Source organism: Salmo trutta, chromosome 20 (assembly GCF_901001165.1).
Source record: "Salmo trutta chromosome 20, fSalTru1.1, whole genome shotgun sequence".
Classification (NCBI taxonomy): Eukaryota; Metazoa; Chordata; class Actinopteri; order Salmoniformes; family Salmonidae; genus Salmo; species Salmo trutta.
In genome coordinates this window covers 33,219,141-33,238,163 of record NC_042976.1, presented here as the reverse complement: position 1 = coordinate 33,238,163, position 19,023 = coordinate 33,219,141, and the positions used below count along the sequence as shown (strand labels likewise).

General features: G+C 42.1%; 1 protein-coding gene across 14 annotated transcripts in view; it reads left to right on the top strand.

The window, feature by feature from the left end:
• Nucleotides 1–981: 981 nt before the first annotated feature.
• Nucleotides 982–19,023, top strand: part of LOC115155914 (peripheral plasma membrane protein CASK) — a 210,463-nt gene continuing 192,421 nt past the window's right edge. For 8 of the 14 annotated variants that reach the window (XM_029702986.1, XM_029702988.1, XM_029702985.1 and 5 more), the window contains exon 1: nt 983–1,946. In XM_029702986.1, coding sequence (XP_029558846.1) covers nt 1,888–1,946 — 59 coding nt within the window. In that variant the 5' untranslated portion in view covers nt 983–1,887. Of the gene's footprint in view, nt 1,947–19,023 lie in introns of all 14 variants that reach the window. The other 6 variants (XM_029702993.1, XM_029702990.1, XM_029702992.1 and 3 more) reach the window with 2 other exon arrangements.

Genomic DNA, 19,023 nt, shown 5'->3' with positions numbered 1-19,023 from the left:
AACATGGGTGATTTGATAATGTTGAAATGTTGAAGTTCAAATGGTGCTGGAATAGTGGAGGCAGCTCCTGTTTTCTTTGCGACTTGCTGTAACTCTCCGTGGTTCTAAATCAATAGGGGTTTAGTAGTCCAAAAATGTCAGAAACATTAACTTGATTGACCATGCTGTAGGTTATGTAACTGTTTGTAACATGCAATATGCTTTGTGGACTCCACCGGACAGATGTTGCTCTCCGGTTTTGTGATGAAACAAAGGTGTGGTTGAATTTATTCTGCCACTGTCTTCTTATTGTCTCAGCCTTAGGCCTATATATCACGGTCTCAAGGCATATTAACTAACAGTTATAGAGCAAACAACGCAATTATCACAACACATAGGTTGTAATATGGCTTTTTTCCTGGCTTGCCTTCCTCAGAGACTTTACCCACACACCACTACTGCCATTCAATAGCACAGAATGAGTTCTGTTTGAGTTAAATAATTAATAAGCGGGGCTTTAAGGGTGCACTATGCAGAAATTGCTCTGCCATTTACTGGTAGCTAAAATTCAAATAGGTTGCCTAATTTCAGTTAATGTGACAAGTATTCTTTAGAGAATCATTGTACCATCTAAAATATGTGAAATATATTTTCCATAAGCAAAAATATTTATTTTCAGCTGTTTGAAGCTGGTGTACAAAACCGAAAGTAAAAGACACAAAAACGTAATTTAAGCATAGAAAGCATAGAAATAGTGCTCATAGAACAGCTCTACTGCTTCTTAGACTTGCTTTCAATGAGAATGACAGATCTATAACTCACGTTTCTATGTCTATTTGGATGCGTCGCCCAAAAAGTTACATATTGCAGGTTTAAATGCCTACGTGTGCATGCTGGGGTGTCATTTGCACATTGAAAAGGTACACCTTGTTGTGATTTATTGTTTATTAAAAGTGAATCAGGAAACTGCGACTCGAAAACCACCACAAAGGCGCTCCCGCCACGTCATCTTGGCTCAAGCACCGTGTGTTTCAATTGTGGGATCCAGGAACGCAGCCGCTCCTGCGGAACCATAATGGTGGATGGCGGGGCAGTTTTATAACCTTGGGTGGGAGGAGCTTGGTTATTCTGGACGAGGAGCGACGAAGGAAGAGAGGAACATTTGAGCAACGATAAAGCAAAAGAGAGAGAGAGAGAGAGAGAGGATTAGAGCACGCCCCTGAAGCCCATTTTCAGTTAATAGTTTTACCTTCCCGATCAAGTCGCGTGTGCACGGGTACCATGCGCGGTTTTCAAGGGGGACGAAACTAACCTTTTCACCTATTTTGGGATGTGAAGAATGTAGCTAGGCTACTCGTATGTGTTATTTAGATTAAACAGTATTTTGAGTAAATAGTTCGTTTTGTTGAACTCTGCAAGATACACAGAGTATAGCTGTGGTTTAAGCAGCGGGTTGGAGCCTACGTGCGTTCTGGACGGTTGACGAACGTGGATCAGCGGACGGGGGCACGCGACTCGAGTTGTTCATTATAACGTTTTACAATACCACCGTAGGCTTCGAGGAGGAGTAGCCTAAGTAGGAAACCGGGAAACTTGGGCAAGGTGAGGCAGAACCGGAGACCGACAACGGGATTATTGAAAAACTCACGTTGCCTTGAAGCTTCGCACCGTAGTCGAACCACCGCAGCTGCGCAGCGTTTTGTGGAAAAAATATTTTTCTAACCCATTGGAATTGGGGAAGCTTTATTCCCAACTCCTTGGTGATTAGTCTACGCTTCAAGTAGCCTAGGCTACAGAGAGCAGAGCAGTTTGTATTCACAAAAACGTCCGTTTGTTGTGGTTATTTGCTTTGGAACATACGTTTCAGGACGGATTTGGGGGGAATTATTTCCCCAGCCTCGCTGGACCATGGCGGACGACGACGTACTGTTTGAAGATGTGTACGAGCTGTGTGAGGTCATTGGAAAGTACGTGTAATGTTTGTTGCCTTTTATTACACGATGCGGTTACATTGTATCTCCTCGAATGTGTCCCCTGTCTAGAGTATTCTCTCTCTCTCTCTCTCTCTCTCTCTCTCTCTGTGTGAGTGACAACATGCACGGGAGACACTTCACAGTTCATCATGGTGTGGTGGAGAGTGAACACACACCCTGTATCGGTCATGACAGCTGAGCTGTAGTGCATATTACCACGTCCGAGTTACAGATTTGAATTCATAGCCTTCAATCTCCTGTACAAGATGCAAGTCTCCCATGTTACACATTCCTCTATTAGCAATGTCAGATAAGTCATGGCCTGTGATTTCTTATAGGTATGAGACAATCGCATGAGTCATGTGCAATCAATGTGTCATGTACTAAAAGGCTATCTTCATATTGTCACTTGCAGTTGTGACTAGGCTACATGCAAATGTGACAATAGAATCTTTCCTCATTTGGTCACTCCCAGGAAATCCAATTATTTCAGAGCCAATGAAAATGCATGATTACTTCTCTGTGGATGAATTTATCTTCCTCCTTATGTTGTGGGTGAATACTTTTTTCCTGCAGTGACAGCACATGTCTTTTCTATGTTCTTTATTCTATTCTACATGTTGTAAGTGAGCCTCCACCACAGCCGCTGTATGGGTCTGATTCTCTCAGTCTAGGATGATGATGACACATCAGAATGATGATTATGGTGAATGAATAGGGATTCGGCAGGCTTCAAGTCCCAATGCATTACAACCCTCTCAGTCTGTATAGTCAATCATGGCCTTGGTGGCCTGTTTAGATGTAGGCTACTCCACTCTAGCATTTGCATAATAGTTGCACTGTAATTACATAGTCATTAGGTTGAGTGTAATTACACAATTGGAAAGGGAATTTTATATTACTCTAAACAACAGCAACGCGCTTGTTCAAAAAATACACTATACAGAAGGCTATCCGTGCATTAGATTTAGTACATTGGATAGTAGGTTTTCAGGCAGTTAGCAAGAGCCTCTCCCTGAAAATCAGGTCTTGAAAATCAGGTGTAAAACCAAAGGCAGAAACACATTAATCATCATATTGAAGGGATCAGGGCTGGGTTGGCTTTGTTGACAGTGGCCACTGTGTGTGTGTGTGTGTGTACTGACTGTGTGTGTGTGTTGTGTGTACTAACATTGTGTGTTTTAGGGTTGGGCGATATCCAGATTTCCATACCTTCATACTGTGACTGTGCCATCCTGGGTTATACATTATTACCGGTATTGCACACAAGGGGTGCATTTTTCCCCCAAAAGTAACCCCCCCCTTCCAAAAAAAAAATGTCACTTACCGGTATGCTAACAACAAGCTAACAAGTACTAAAGAATCCCCATAGCGGATGCAAGGTAAATGCAAGTATATAAAAACGCCGTTTGCACCATGCACAAAACATATATTAGACAGCAGGATCTTTATCCAGGAGGGGATTGTCTCTGCTGCTGTTACGAAAAAGCTTGATCTTGCGAGCTAACATTAGCCACTTATGTTAGAAAAACCTAGCTGTAGAGAGTTTATTATACACATCTTAGATAGTTAACTTAATGGTTATACGATATATAGCTGGCAAACATTAGTAGTGAATTTCAGACAAATGTAACTTGATCACCTCACTGCAGGAGTGACTCACCTCACAAAGCTCCTGTTTTGCTTGTTGTCCCTCTTTGTAAAAAAACCCCACATGTGACTGGCTCAAACATCTGTTTTGGGAAACTAGTAACGGAAAGCTTCATAATGAAAAATAATCTAACAGGCGAAATGTTGAAAGCAATCTACTTTATGTATTACCTAGTGCACAAGTTGACTGCAGGTATTTCTGTAAAAAGTAAAAATAACGTCAAAGACGGTATTGGAAAAGTCATACAGAGGGTATTTCAAAATACCCGGCTTACGGTATAACGCCCAACCCTAGTGTGTACTGACTGGGCACTGGGCCTACTGTAACATGTTTAGGCAGGCCTGAAACCTGTGTGAGAAATGTAAAAGACACTGACCGACAAAATACCTCTCTCTGTACTTGATACCATACATCCGGAGGAGTTAGGTACACACACATAAAACAAACATTTGTAGGATGAAGTTTCCCCTAGACACTGGTAGATGGTCAGTTAAGCATTTTACTCCTGATGGTTAAGGTCAGGATTGGGGATAGCGTTATCTGATCCACGATCTGTGTTTCGCGGCAGCTGCTATCATACCAGCCTAGTCCCAATCCAGCCCAACAGCCGATCGGTCAGAACAGATATTGAAAGAGACAGGACTACAATAGTAAAGTCGAACACTTCAAATCTCCGCTGTTGGCTGCACTCATAGACACACTCATTTTGTTTCTGTCAATTCCAGTGTGGTTTACAACACTTGAACAACATTTGAATAAGCACCATCAGTCTTTGGTTCCTAGTAGACTACAGAGTTTTGTTTAACGGAGCGGTGAAGTAGACTGTTGATTTGATCCTGTGAGAAAAGACAAAGGGAATGGGGAAACCCTACCAAACAACAACACAGTGGTTTGCAAAGGCGTCACTTTAAAAGCCTAATGGTCCAGATCGTCAGGGTTTAATGTCGAGGCTAGATGCACAGTGATAATATAGGCCTATATATAGGTCGGCTTAACGTTGGACTGTGTGGGGAAGAGTAGGGTTTTTGCAGTGTGCTGTCCCAGAGTATGTGTGTGAACGAGATTTTGGCACGTGTGTGTGTGTGAGCGGGATTTAGGCCTAAGCTCTCAATTTTAGAACACTGACCTCAGGCACAAATCCTGTCTGTCTGTCAGCGAGTGTGTTGGTGTTTGTATGTGAGCGTGCACGTTTGTGTGTGCATGTGGCATGTTGCTGTTATATTGATTCACTCTGTTCCCAAGACTGCAGGGGAATGGGAGATGAAGAAGGAAGATGGGAGGGAGGGAAAGGGAGATGTGTTGGGATTTTGTAGCCGGAAGAAGTCCAATAGTTTAACTTTGAGATGTGCTCTACCTTCAGGCTCCTCTCTTTTATCATCAGGCCTCTGATCAACTCAGAACAATGGATGGGTGTGTGTGTGTGAGCGTGCACATGTGTGGGTTGTGTAGTGAGGGGCCATAATTAGTGCTCTGTAATGATATAAGCCTAGTGCTACTTGAATATTGTTGCATGGTGTGTGTGAGTGTGTCTGGTCGTGGGTGGGCCAGTTGCATATGACAGCTCAGGCAGATGGTGTCAGTGTCAATATGGACTATAGAATAAGAGCTGCGTACAGTTCTGCCTATCCTGCTGTTTGGACCTCAGCCTTATTCCATTAGAACAGCCTTTGTTTACAAGTGTTGCTGTTGCCTACATGCTACACACTCTCTCTTTTTCTCTGTCTCACACACACACACACACACACACACACACACACACACACACACACACACACACACACACAGAGAGAGACAAAGAGACAGTAGTCAGTAGGCCATGCAGTAGTCTCAGGCCTCGTACAGTAAACTATAATCCAGTGTAGTTCAACCCAGCCCAGCTCCATCAAGCCTCTTATCCATCTCTGCATGGGCAGCTTCAATGGAGACTGAATAGGAAGTAATATACTCCTCTCAATGGATCAATGCACTCACAGGCCTGCCTACAGTCTCACTGTATATTTAACAATGTCCTCACTGTGGATTTAACAATGGGGCTTGTCCTTTACCGCACAATAAAGTGGGTCTACTTTAAAATGAATAGAGAGAATTACTGTCCATTTGCATTACCTTAGTCAGGGACTCAGGCAGGCTTAATAAAAAGCCAATATGTAATCACTGTGCAGGGTGTGGGCACGAGTGTGACACGAGTGGGGAAGTGTGTGTAATGGGAGGCAGGAGTGTGTGTGTGTGGCCTTACAATAGCCTGCCAGTCCTGCCCTCGGGCCCGACTCCACAAGGGGCTAAAGGGGGCTTACCCTCTCAGTTCAACTTGAGCCCACTCAGTTTTAGTTTTATGTCCCTATTTAAGGACTCCCGAGTGGCACAGTGGTCTAAGGCACTGCATCGCAGTGCTAGAGGTGTCACTACAGACCCGGGTTCGATCCTGGGCTGTATCACAACCGGCCATGATCAGGAGTCCCATAGGGCGGCGCACAATTGGCCCAGCGCCGTCCGGGTTAGGGGAGGGTTTTGCCGGGGGGGCTTTGCAAGTAGGCCGTCATTGTAAATAATCATTTGTTCTTAACCTACTTGCCTAGTTCAATAAAAAAGCTAAAAGAGTTTACATGATTGAGTGTGTCAGCACAATGGACAGGGCACGCCTCTGTGACACACATAGGTATGACTCCTTTGGGTTTCCATAAAAAGCAGGGGGGGGGGTGCTACTCATCTCTGTGGTTGGAAAAGTGAATAACGTGATATGCCCCCACCTGTAATATTTTGATTTATAAGGGCAGGCCCGCGCTGTGAAGTTTACCGTTGAAGCTGCTTCACTCAACTCTGCCTCACACCCCGCCACTACCGAGTTTAGTTAGCTTCTTGGCTAACTGTAAAAAGTGTTCGTGTTATTAGCCTTAGCCTATTTAGCTAGCTCAAACCAGCTAATCTGCCACGATGGATATCAGAAATGAACTTTGCCAAAGTACCCAAATAAAGGAGAGCGACGAGCAACAGCAGCAGCATCAAACCACTGAGGCTGCCGCCAAGCCCAGCAGCGATGATGCTGTGTGTGCAGAGCCTACCCACCCTTCCACAAGCGCCGGCAGGATAATGGCTCCACAGCCGCCTCCATCTCCGACTGTTCATGATGATGTTGGAACAGAGGAGCCAGCCCAGGTTAAAACCTACCCTAGCCACAGGTTTTCTGTCCAAATACGTTCATTTAATAACAACTGGTTCATAGTTAGAGAGTGACTGGAATACTTGTTTACTGCTGATGCAGCATTTTGTTTCCCAATGTCGAAAGTTCTGTGTTTCCCAATGCTAACGCAGACAAGGCCTTCACCCAAGCTGGCTGTTCTAACTGGAAGAATGCTGTTGATAGTACCAAAGGATTTGCTATGCACGCATCACGCAAAGAGCCTTAGAGACTGTTCTTGGATGCTGTCATCGGTGAAATGTCAGAACGATTCAGCGAACACAACAGCCAACTGGTGTAGGCCATGTGTGCCCTTGACCCCGAGAGCCATGACTTTCCAGATGTGAAAAAGGTGAAACCATTGCTGGATCTAAGCAAAATAGATTTGGTGGAAGCTGAAATTGGTGTCGCTCACCCGCTCTGGCTCCGATGAGGACAAATGGACCCCACTTGATATGCTGCAACAATTCTCTGAAACTCTCTCCTCTATGCCGACCGTGCTTACTGCACTGAAACATGGACTGACTTTTGGGGCGTCCACAGCTACATGCGAGAACTCATTTTCCACTTTGACAAACGTGTTCAGTCAGTACAGAAGAAGCATGCTACACCCGAGGAAAGCTCAACTAGTCCAACTGGCATTTGAGAGGGATCTTACAAGAAGATCTCAGGGAAAATGGAGTGATTGATTACTCAGGAATTTCCACAGAGCATCAAGGAGGCTGCAACTCTTTTGAAAAGGTAAGATTGAAACAATCTAGCTGGTTGTTTATTATGAAAATCTTGCTTTAGTGTGTAGGGTGCTGTCCATGGTGCTAATAGAGCGCAGTGGCGATTTCTTGCCCTTGAACCTGTCACTTCATGGTCAAAAGCATTTGAACTTTTATGTTTATTGTGGTATAGTGTGATATAAGCAGAATTCAGTATAATTCCAATGAAGAACCCAAATGATGTCCCTGGGTGTAGCTACATATGTACGTATGTTTCATCATAGAAATAGATACATTCAATTATGGTTTATTTGATAGCCTATTGGTTTTAGTTTCTGTACGTCTTCGAAGCGTGTTTATGGTAGGCTGGCATTGCTTAATTAATTAGGTGGTTCGAATTTGATTCACATAAGTGTATTGTGCCGTATCACAACATGTTGTTGAACTCATGAGCGAGCTGAATGATTTTCCATGTTTGCCTTTATAGGCTTGTTTATTTGGCAAGCAGCTGTGCATGGCTGCATCTCACTGTAGTAGGCTGTAGGCTGTTTGGATCTCCATTCTCCTTTTTGTTTACTGCGTTTAACAATAAACAATGTAACTAGCCTACATATAGATTGTGTCATGCCTTTATCGATCTGATATTTAGTTTACTAGGACTACTACTTGGTACCGCTGTTTTGTTCTGTTCTCATTCATTCCTTCACATTCGCAGTTGTGTCAGTATTCTAAGCCAAACTACTACTCAGCATTTTTGTTTGCATGCATGAATAACTAGGCTACCACTTTTAGCATCATTCACACCCTCTTAAGCCTTAGCACCGCCCATCTCTTTAAGAATTCATATGTGAGGCCATGTGCTAAACAGAGTAAAGTACTGTAGTAAACAACAAAATATTTCAAGACTAAAAGTGTTGAAAGTATTAGCTAAAAGTACACTTGATGTAGTCCTTGGCATATATTCTAATCTGACCTAGGTGCAGGACATGTTTGTCTTCACATTACCGTCTCTGGTAAACACACACTATATAAAGTCAAAGTTTATTTGTCACATGCACAGGATATAGAAGGTGTAAACGGTACAGGGAAATGGTTACTTGCATAGTGGAGTCTTTTGTCTAGACATGTAGTTAGCTAGCTAAACAAGGAACCATAATCCCAACCCATACTACTAGCAATACAAACTGATTGTCATAGCTAGCCACCATGCATTAGTCTGCAGGTAGCTAAAGGTAACCCATTAGTTTCAATGTTATCTAGCTATCTAACATTAGGCTATAACTAGCAATGCAAATAGATTTCTAAGATATGAATAAAATTAACATATAGATCAACATTAGATAACAAGCTGGCAGTGCGCTTTAACTTGCAATAAAAACAACTTTCTGACTAAATTAAATGCCATGGTTGCCCTTAGTTTGAAGATGTAATCCAGAGACGGGTGTTGTGCCAGCCTGTCACTCAATCAATGTCACTTTTTTGCTATTTTTATATAGGGACAAAAAACTGAGGGGGCTCACGTTTGAACTGAGGGAGTAAGCACCCTTTAGCCCCTTGTGGAGTCGGGCCCGAGGGCAGGACTGACAGACCATTAAAACACACTTCCTACCATTAACACACACTTCCCCACTCGTGTCACACTCGTGCCCACACCCTGCACAGTGATTACATATTGGCTTTTTATTAAGCCTGCCTGAGTCCCTGACTAAGGTAATGCAAATGGACAGTAATTCACTCTATTCATTTTAAAGTAGACCCACTTCACTGTGTGGTAAAGGACAAGCCCCATGGTTAAATCCACAGTGAGGACATTGTTAAATATACAGTGAGACTGTAGGCAGGCCTGTGAGTGCACTGATCCATTGAGAGGAGCATATTACTTCTTATTCAGTCTCCATTGAAGCTGCCCATGCAGAGATGGATAAGAGGCTTGATGGAGCTGGGCTGGGCTGGGTTGAAATAGTGACTTGTGACATATGCCTAGCTTCTTGAAACGGGTCACGTATTCATTACCAAAAGTGGCCTTGCTGTAGGACGCTGTCCATTGTGCTGGTACAGCGCAGCAGAGATAGGCTACAGATTTCAAAAGCACTCAATGATCTCGGAGTCTCGGCATTTGAACTTTATGCTGCAGCTGAACGCACCATTGGGTGCACACTGCCTGCCCTACAGGACATCTTCAACACCAGGTGTCGCAGGGAGGCTAAGAAGATCATCAGGGACCCAAGCCATGCCCTGTTCTCCCCACTTCAATCACTCTGACACAGGCAGTACAGGAGCATCATGGACTGGCCAATAGTTTCTACCCTCAGACCATCAGGCTGCTGAATAGCCACCACTAGTCAGCTACTGCTCCACCCTCCCCCTGCTACTCCCCCTATGGACATGAATCTGTTTTTTGTGGTATAGTGTGATTATATAAGCAGAATTCAATATAATTTCAGTGCAAGAATCCCCCTAAAAATTGACCTCTCGCCCATTTAAAAAAAAAAACTTTTTAAAAATTAAAATAAAACACACCAACATTTTTTGGGGATCAAAAAGGGGCTTAGGTGGTGGGCTTACATTTTTGAGAGATGTTTAGTAGCCCCAATCTTAGCGGTGTAGAGGAATTTTTGCATTTTTAAGACAATTTCGTGCAATTCTACACATTTCTCCATGTAGCTCAGATAATCATCCACCTCTGGCCTGCTGGCCCCCCTACCTCTGAGGAAGCACGGTTCCCGCTCAGCCCAGTCCAAACTGTTCGCTGCTCTGGCACCCCAATGGTGGAACAAGCTCCCTCACGACGCCAGGACAGCGGAGTCAATCACCACCTTCCGGAGACACCTGAAACCCCACCTCTTTAAGGAATACCTGGGATAGGATAAAGTAATCCTTCTAACCCCCCCCCTTAAAAGATTTAGATGCACTATTGTAAAGTGGTTGTTCCACTGGATATCATAAGGTGAATGCACCAATTTGTAAGTCGCTCTGGATAAGAGCGTCTGCTAAATGACTTAAATGTAAATGTAAAATGTAAAATTATCTTGTGGTTTTAAAGCTTATTTCCTGCAATTCCTGTGCCAGGTGGAGGGTTAGAGGTTAGCTTGGTATAAACAGTGTTATGGAAGAGCAGAAGTCCATTTGCATTAGCATTAGTGTAGGCGATTAGGTTAGCAACAATATTATGACTCAAAGCAGACTTGTTTCCCCCATTGAATGCATTTAAGATTCCTTGCTGAAAGCAGGAAAGCAGTGAACAGCTCGCTGACGGATGTCACTAGGGTGCCCCAAGGCTCTTTGGCACTGGGATCCAGAGGCCCTACAGTGTTCAGATAATCACATGATAGTTAAGAGAAACCAAACGTCTCTTGCATTGATAACAATGCACATTTCTTGTGTTGTGCATCTATTATTTGCCATGCATGCCCAATTAACATGCCCATATTGGATTTGATTGAATATGTGACCCGTTTCAAGAAGCTAGGCATTGAAAGATATAGCGTTAGCCATCGAGAACTACAAAAGTTTTACTACTTTTCTCAAGAATGTTGATGCCCTGAATTTAGCAGGCACTATCGACAGATAAGTTGGAAAAGGTTGTGGTGGGCTACTTTCTGCACACGCCACGGTCAGTGTGAACCAGAGTGACTTGGCACAATGCTGGCCAAAGAAGATGTAGCTACAAACAAAACAGAGTTAAATGGTTCCAGTCTGCCGTGACGCATTCATCCATGTATAGAGGTAAGAGTCTAGCAACATTTTCAGATATTATACGTTTCTAATTTTGTGAAAGTCGTTTTCATTGCAAGTTAAAGCGTACTGTTAGCTAGCTAGCGAGCGTTATCTAGCTAACATAGCTAGCTAACATTGAACCTAGTTTGTCAGCTTTAGATACCTGCAGATTCATACTACAGCTATGACAATGTTTATATTGGTAGTAGTGTTAGTTGGGATTATGCCGGTTCATTGTTTCACTTTGCCAGGTGATTACATGACCCATCAAGTTAGCCAGGTGTGTCGGGGGGGTGATTACAGCCATCTATTGTATTTCATGAACACGTGTACAAGTCTAGACAATAGTGACCCATCCACTTAGCTAGATGTGGCTGGAGGGTGGTTATAGTATTTCCTTCACATGACCCATCAATTTAGACAAGTGTGTCTGGGTAAGCATCATCTAATAATGATAAAATATAAAACAAATATTTTTCTGGACACTTTGTTTTTGATATTGCACTATGCGTGTAACCATTTACACCTTCTGTATCCTGTGCATGTGACACATAAACATCGATTTTATTTGATATAGTGTGTGTTTACCAGAGATGGTAATGTGAAGAACAACATGACCTGCACCAAAGTCGTATTAGGATATAGGCCAAGGACTAGAAAAAGTATATTTTTTTATCTGGAGTTTTTCCTTATTGTAGGCTACTACTTTTACCACTTTTAGTCTTGAAATCTTTGGTTGTTTACTACACTTCTCACTCTGTTTAGCACATGGCCTCTCATGTGAATCCTTAAAGAGATGGGTGGGGCTAAGGCTTAAGCGGGTATGAACAACGCTGAATGGGTGGAGACAAAGAAGAGCTCTCCAGTTGGTGTACCAAAATATTCAAGGCTAATTTTCTCAAAAGTGGGGTCACAAGTTTATCAACTTTCAAAGCAGAATTACTTTCTCATTGTTCCCCAACTGCAGTGTATGATGTACACTTTTCTAGCTTTGAGTCTCTACTTTTATCCAAAGTAAAAAAACACCATTTAAAATCTTGCTGCATAGTACCGAATTTTGGTGGTGGGTCACATATGGCCCTTAGCCTAGACTTCAGGTGAATTTGTTAAATAAAGGTTAAATAAAAAAAATAATTAACTAGGCAAGTCAGTTAAGAAAAAAATCTTATTTACAATGATGGCCTACCCCGGACGACATTGGGCCAATTGTGCACCGCCCTATGGGACTCCCAATCACGGCCAGATGTGATGCAGCCTGGAATCGAACCAGGTGACGCCTCTTGCACTGAGATGCAGTGCCTTAGACCGCTGCGCCACTCGGGGGCCCAACATCCTCAAACACACAGGCCTTTATAAGGGGCCTTCATCCACACTGCAGTTGAAGTCGGGAAGTTTACATACACCTTAGCCAAATACATTTAAATCCTGTCTTAGGTCAGTTAGGATTACCACTTTATTTTAAGAATGTGAAATGTCAGAATAATAGTAGAGTGATTTATTTCAGATTTAATTTCTTTCAACACATTCCCAGCGGGTCAGAAGTTTACATACACTCAATTAGTATTTGGTAGCATTGCCTATAAATTGTTTAACATGGGTCAAATGTTTTGGGTAGTGTTTCACACGCTTCCCACAATAAGTTGGGTGAATTTTGGCCCATTCCTCCTAACAGAGCTGGTGTAACTGAGTCAGGTTTGTAGGCCTCCTTGCTCGCACACACTTTTTCAGTTCTGCCCACAAATTTTCTATGGTATTGAGGTCAGTGCTTTGTGATGGCCACTCCAATACTTTGACATTGTTGTCTTTAAGACATTTTGCCACAACTTTGGAAGTATGCTTTGTCATTGTCCATTTGGAAGATCCATTTGCGACCAAGCTTTAACTTCCTGACTGATGTCTTGAGATGTTGCTTCAATATAGCCACATCATTTTCCTCCCTCATGATGCCATCTGTTTTGTAAAGTTTACCAGTCCCTCCTGCAGTGAAGCACCCCCACAACATGATGATGCCACCCCCGTGCTTCACGGTCGGGATGGTGTTCTTCGGCTTGCATGCCTTCCCCTTTTTCCTCTAAATATAACGATGGTCATTATGGCCAAATAGTTATATTTTTGTTTCATCAGACCAGAGGACATTTCTCCAAAAAGTACGATCTTTGTCCCCTTGTGCAGTTGTAAACCATAGTCTGGCTTTTTATGGTTGTTTTAAAGCAGTGGATTCTTCATTGCGGAGCGGCCTTTCAGGTTATGTCGATATTGGACTCGTTTTACTGTGGATATTGATACTTTTGTACCTGTTTCCTCCAGCATCTTCACAAAGTACTTTGCTGTTGTTCTGGGATTGATTTGCACTTTTCGCACCAATGTACGTTCATCTCTATGAGACAGAATGTGTGTCCTTCCTGAGAGGTATGACGGATGCGTGGTCCCATGGTGTTTATACTTGCGTACTATTGTTTGTACAGATGAACGTGGTACCTTCAGGCATTTGGAAATTGCTCCCACGGATGAACCAGACTTGTGTAGGTCTACAATGTTTTTTCTGAAGTCTTGGCTGATTTTCTTTTGATTTTCGCAAGCAAAGAGGCACTGAGTTTGAAGGTAGGCCTTGAAATACATCCACAGGTACACCTCCAATTGACTCAAATTATGTCACCAGAAGCTTCTAAAGCCATGACATCATTTTCTCAACTTAGTCTATGTAAACTTCTGGCCCACTGGAATTGTGATACAGTGAATTATAAGTGAAATAATTTGTCTGTAAACAATTGTTGGAAAAATGACTTGTCATGCACAAAGTAGATGTCCTAACCGACTTGCCAAAACTATATTTTGTTGACAAGAAATTTGTGGAGTGGTTGAAAAACAAGTTTTATTGACTCCAACCTAAGTGTATGTAAACTTCCGACTTCAACTGTATGTGTCAAGCACAGCCTCTCTTAGTTTTTTTCTGATGGGATAGGGGAGAATTCTGCTGAGAGGGTAGTTTTAGCACGCACAATTACCCATAGACACTAGTGCAGTGTTCTCACATTTAGCTCCTGAAATCTTTATCCCTCATGTCAAGTCCATGAAAACATGATCTCTTGCAGCTCTATGTGTGTAGTGACAAGAAAAATGCTCCTTCCATCGTGTTCACACATCCCTCTTAGGAACATATTAGGAACTTAAATGTTCAATGAAGCCATTATGTTTTTTGCTTCCATCCAGCCACAAGCATTAGTGAGGTCGATTAGGCTGTTGGGCGATTAGGCTCGCAGTTGACGTTCCAATTCATCCCAAAGGTGTTTGATGGGGTTGAGGTCAGGGCTCTTTGCAGGCCAGTCAAGTTCTTCAATACTGATCTCAACAAACCATTTCTGTATGGACCTCACTTTGTGCACGGGGGGCATTATCATGCTCAAAAAGGAAAGGGCCTTCCGCAAACTGTTGCCACAAGTTGGAAGCACAGAATCGTCTAGAATGTCATTGTATGCTGTAGCGTTGAGATCTCCCTTCACTGGAACTAAGATCTCCCTTCACTGGAACCTAGCCCGAACCATGAAACAGCCCCAGACTATTATTCCCCCTCCACCAAACTTTACAGTTGGCACTGCATTGGGGAAGGTAGCGTTCTCCTGGCATCCGCCCCACCCAGATTCGTCCATCGGACTGCCAGGTGGTGAAGCGTGATTCATCACTCCAGAGAACGCGTTTCCACCGCTCCAGAGTCCAATGGTGGTGAGCTTTACACCACTCCAGCCGACGCTTGGCATTGCACATGATCTTAGGCTTGTTTGCGGCTGCTCGGCCATGGAAACCCATTTCATGCAGCCCCCGCAAACAGTTCTTGTGTTGACGTTGCTTCAAGAGGCAGTTTGGAACTCGGTAGTGAGTGTTGCAACCGAGGACAGATGATTTTTACGTGCTACGCACTTCAGCACTCGGCAGTCCCGTTTTGTGAGCTTGTGTGGCCTACCACTTTGCGGCTGAACCGTTGTTGCTCCTAGATGTTTCCACTTCACAATAACAGAACTTACAGTTCGAGCAGAGCAGAAATTTGACAAACCAACTTGTTGGAAAGGGGGCATCCTATGACGGTGCCACATTGAAAGTCACTGAGCTCTTCAGTAAGGCCATTCTACAGCCAATGTTTGTCTATGGAGATTGCATGGCTGTGTGCTCGATTTTATACACCTGTCAGCAAGGGGTGTGCCAGAAGTAGCCGAATCCACTAATTTGAAGGGGTGTCCACATACTTTCGTATAATATAGTGTATATATAAAACATAGGAAAATCAAGTTTTGGACTGCACTGGGCCTTTAACATTGATTAAACGTTTTTCCAATTCCCATCATAATGCTTGAGACAGTCTGACAGAAATCCCCTACTCCCCCTACTTTCAGTTTCAGTGAAGAAGACACAATCATTACTGTCTGTCTAGCCAGGCTGAACTGAATGCTAGGCTAATGCAGACAGACAGCAGCACTTTTTCAGGTCACTAACCTCAACGCTTCATTACAGATAACGGCACACACTGTCTGATTGCTTTTCACCGACATGATCGGAATTTTGAATGTTTATAATTTTTTGAAATTCTCTGGATTCCAGCGGAACTTACAGAAGTATTTTACAATAACATCACAGTACTAGTTAGGAGGGAGGGAAGTGACAGGGCTGTGTCCTGATATTGTAATATGTTTTTACTCACTTGTCTGCTGAGTGAAAAAAAACTTTGTCTTTATACCCAAGTGCATCATAGTTCAGTGGAGGTAAAGAAAGGAAAGGAGGCTTTTTAGGAAGGGACAGGGATTACTTCAAGGGTAAATCCAGTTGAATTCAGTCACTTTTTGCCCGTGGAAGAAGTGAATTCATTTTTTCCTGTAGAAGAAGTGATCAGAAAGTGACTTTTTGGACCTGAATGTCAAAACATTTAGTTGATGAAGGTGTTCAGAGTTGACCCATTTTGCGTACTCCACCATACCATGAGACATCCATGTCTTCATCACTGGAAAATATAACGGTTGAGTTTGATGTAATTTAGAAGCTAAAGGCCTTCACAGGTCCAAAAAGTTGGATAATAATAATAGCCATACCACACCAAACCTTCACAAAAGTTTCTTAAAGCCCAACCAAATTCACATAGAGATATGAGTTATAGATCTGTCATTGAAAGCAAGTCTGAGAAGCAGTAGATCTGGTTTGTGTGCTCTATTTCTATGCTTCCTGTAATTAAGTTTTGTTTTTGCATCTTTTTGCTTTTTGGTTTTGTATAATAGCTTCACACAACTGAAAATACACTATTTCTGGTTGTCGAAAAGATCTTTCACAGTGGTTTAGATTAGAGGTCGACCGATTAATCGGAATGGCCGATTTAATTAGGGCCGATTTCAAGTTTTCATAACAACCGGTAATCGGTATTTTTGGACACCGATTTGCCGAATGTTTATTTATTTTTTTAAATGTAATTTAATTTTTATTTTTCAATTTAAAAAAAAGTACTTCATTTATTTTTATTTATTTATTTATTTTTATTATTTTTTACCTTTTATTTAACTAGGCAAGTCAGTTAAGAACACATTCTTATTTTCAATGACGGCCTAGGAACGGTGGGTTAACTGCCTTGTTCAGGGGCAGAACGACAGATTTTTACCTTGTCAGCTTGGGGATTCAATCTTGCAACCTTACGGTTAACTAGTCCAACGCTCTAACCACCTGCTTTACATTGCACTCCACGAGGAGCCTGCCTGTTACGCGAATGCAGTAAGAAGCCAAGGTAAGTTGCTAGCTGGCATTAAACTTATCTTATAAAAAACCAATCAATCAATCATAATCACTAGTTAACTACACATGGTTGATGATATTACTAGTTTATCTAGCCTGTCCTGCGTTGCATATAATCGATGCGGTGCGCATTCGCGAAAAAGGACTTTCGTTGCTCCAACTTGTACCTAACCATAAACATCAATGTCTTTCTTAAAATCAATACACAAGTATATATTTATAAACCTGCATATTTAGTTAATATTGCCTGCTAACATGAATTTCTTTTAACTAGGGAAAATGTGTCACCTCTGCAACAGTCAGGCTATATGCAGCAGTTTGGGCCGCCTGGCTCGTTGCGAACTGTGAAGACTATTTCTTCCTAACATAGACAGCTAACTTCGCCAAACGGGGGATGCTTTAACAAAAGCGCATTTGCGAAAAAAGCACAATCGTTGCACGACTGTACCTAACCATAAACATCAATGCCTTTCTTAAAATCAATACACAGAAGTATATATTTTTAAACCTGCATATTTAGCTAAAATAAATCCAGGTTAGCAGGCAATATTAACCAGGTGAAATTGTGTCACTTCTCTTCCGTTCATTGCACACAGAGTCAGGGTATATGCAACAGTTTGGGCCGCCTGGCTCGTTGCGAACTAATTTGCCAGAATATCCCGTAATTATGACATAACATTGAAAGTTGTGCAATGTAACAGGAATATTTAGATTTAGGGATGCCACCCGTTAGACAAAATACGGAACGGTTCCGTATTTCACTGAAAGAATAAACGTGATAGTTTCCGGATTCGACCATATTAATAACCTAAGGCTCGTATTTCTGTGTGTTATTATGTTATAATCAAGTCTATGATTTGATAGAGCAGTCTGACTGAGCGGTGGTAGGCACCAGCAGGCTCGTAATAATTAGCGTAAACAATAAATAAACTGTTCCATTTCGGAAATTGCATTCACAAATAAATGCAACTGTTTTCAGTCTTTGCTGTAGTAAAGGCTTTACAAAAAACATCACAACAGATTCTCTGGTACTCTTATAAGTTATTTCATGCTGTTTACATTGTTCCAAACGGTCTGAAAAATGATATTGTAATCTAACAGCACCTGTTTGGCACACATAATATGCACGCAGAACTGGCTCCTTACCTTATTTTTCTTGATCTCCAGTATTTTTGCACAACTAGTCAAATTTATTCCACACATCCGACTTCCCCTTTACCTCCTAAGCAACCAGTAAACATTCCTCCGTTTTGAGTTTATTTGTCACGTCCTCTGCAGCCATTTTGCTGTTACGTGTTCGGAGTTTGTTAAAACCAATTTATTGATGTGATTATGATATGATATAAATCAGGCCCTATTGGTCACGTAAAGAGAGCAAGGGTTGAGGGAATAGGGAATGTTTTTCCTAAACAAATTAGGGATTTTGGTAACAGAACTTTGTAGTCAGAAATGGCTGTAATTATGTTGTAGCTTTAGCAACATGGACATTGCGATAAACACAGTTAAAGTTCTGTAGTGGTCGCTGCAGCATGGAGGGAGAGACAACGGGTGCTATTCTCACAGTAGAAAAAAAAATGTAACACAGCGCACAATCAAATCAATTGTGGTCGGACTCCCTCTAGTCATTTGTGTGTCTTAATTATTTCATCCAACAGTGTGCTTAAAGCATCAGACAAGCTCAGTGCATATAGTTGATTTGATTAATACCCATAGGATGTGTCTATACAGTTGAAGTCGGAAGTTTACATACACTTAGGTTGGAGTCATTAAAACTAGTTTTTCAACCACTCCACACATTTCTTGTTAACAAACTATAGTTTTGGCAAGTCGGTTAGGACATCTACTTTGTGCATGACACAAGTAATTTTTCCAACAATTGTTTACAGACATATTATTTCATTTATAATTCACTGTATCACAATTCCAGTGGGTCAGAAGTTTACATAGACTAAGTTGACTGTGCCTTTTTAAAGAGCTTAGAAAATTCCAGAAAATTATGTCATGCTTTAGAAGCTTCTGATAGGCTACTTGACATAATTTGAGTCAATTGTAGGT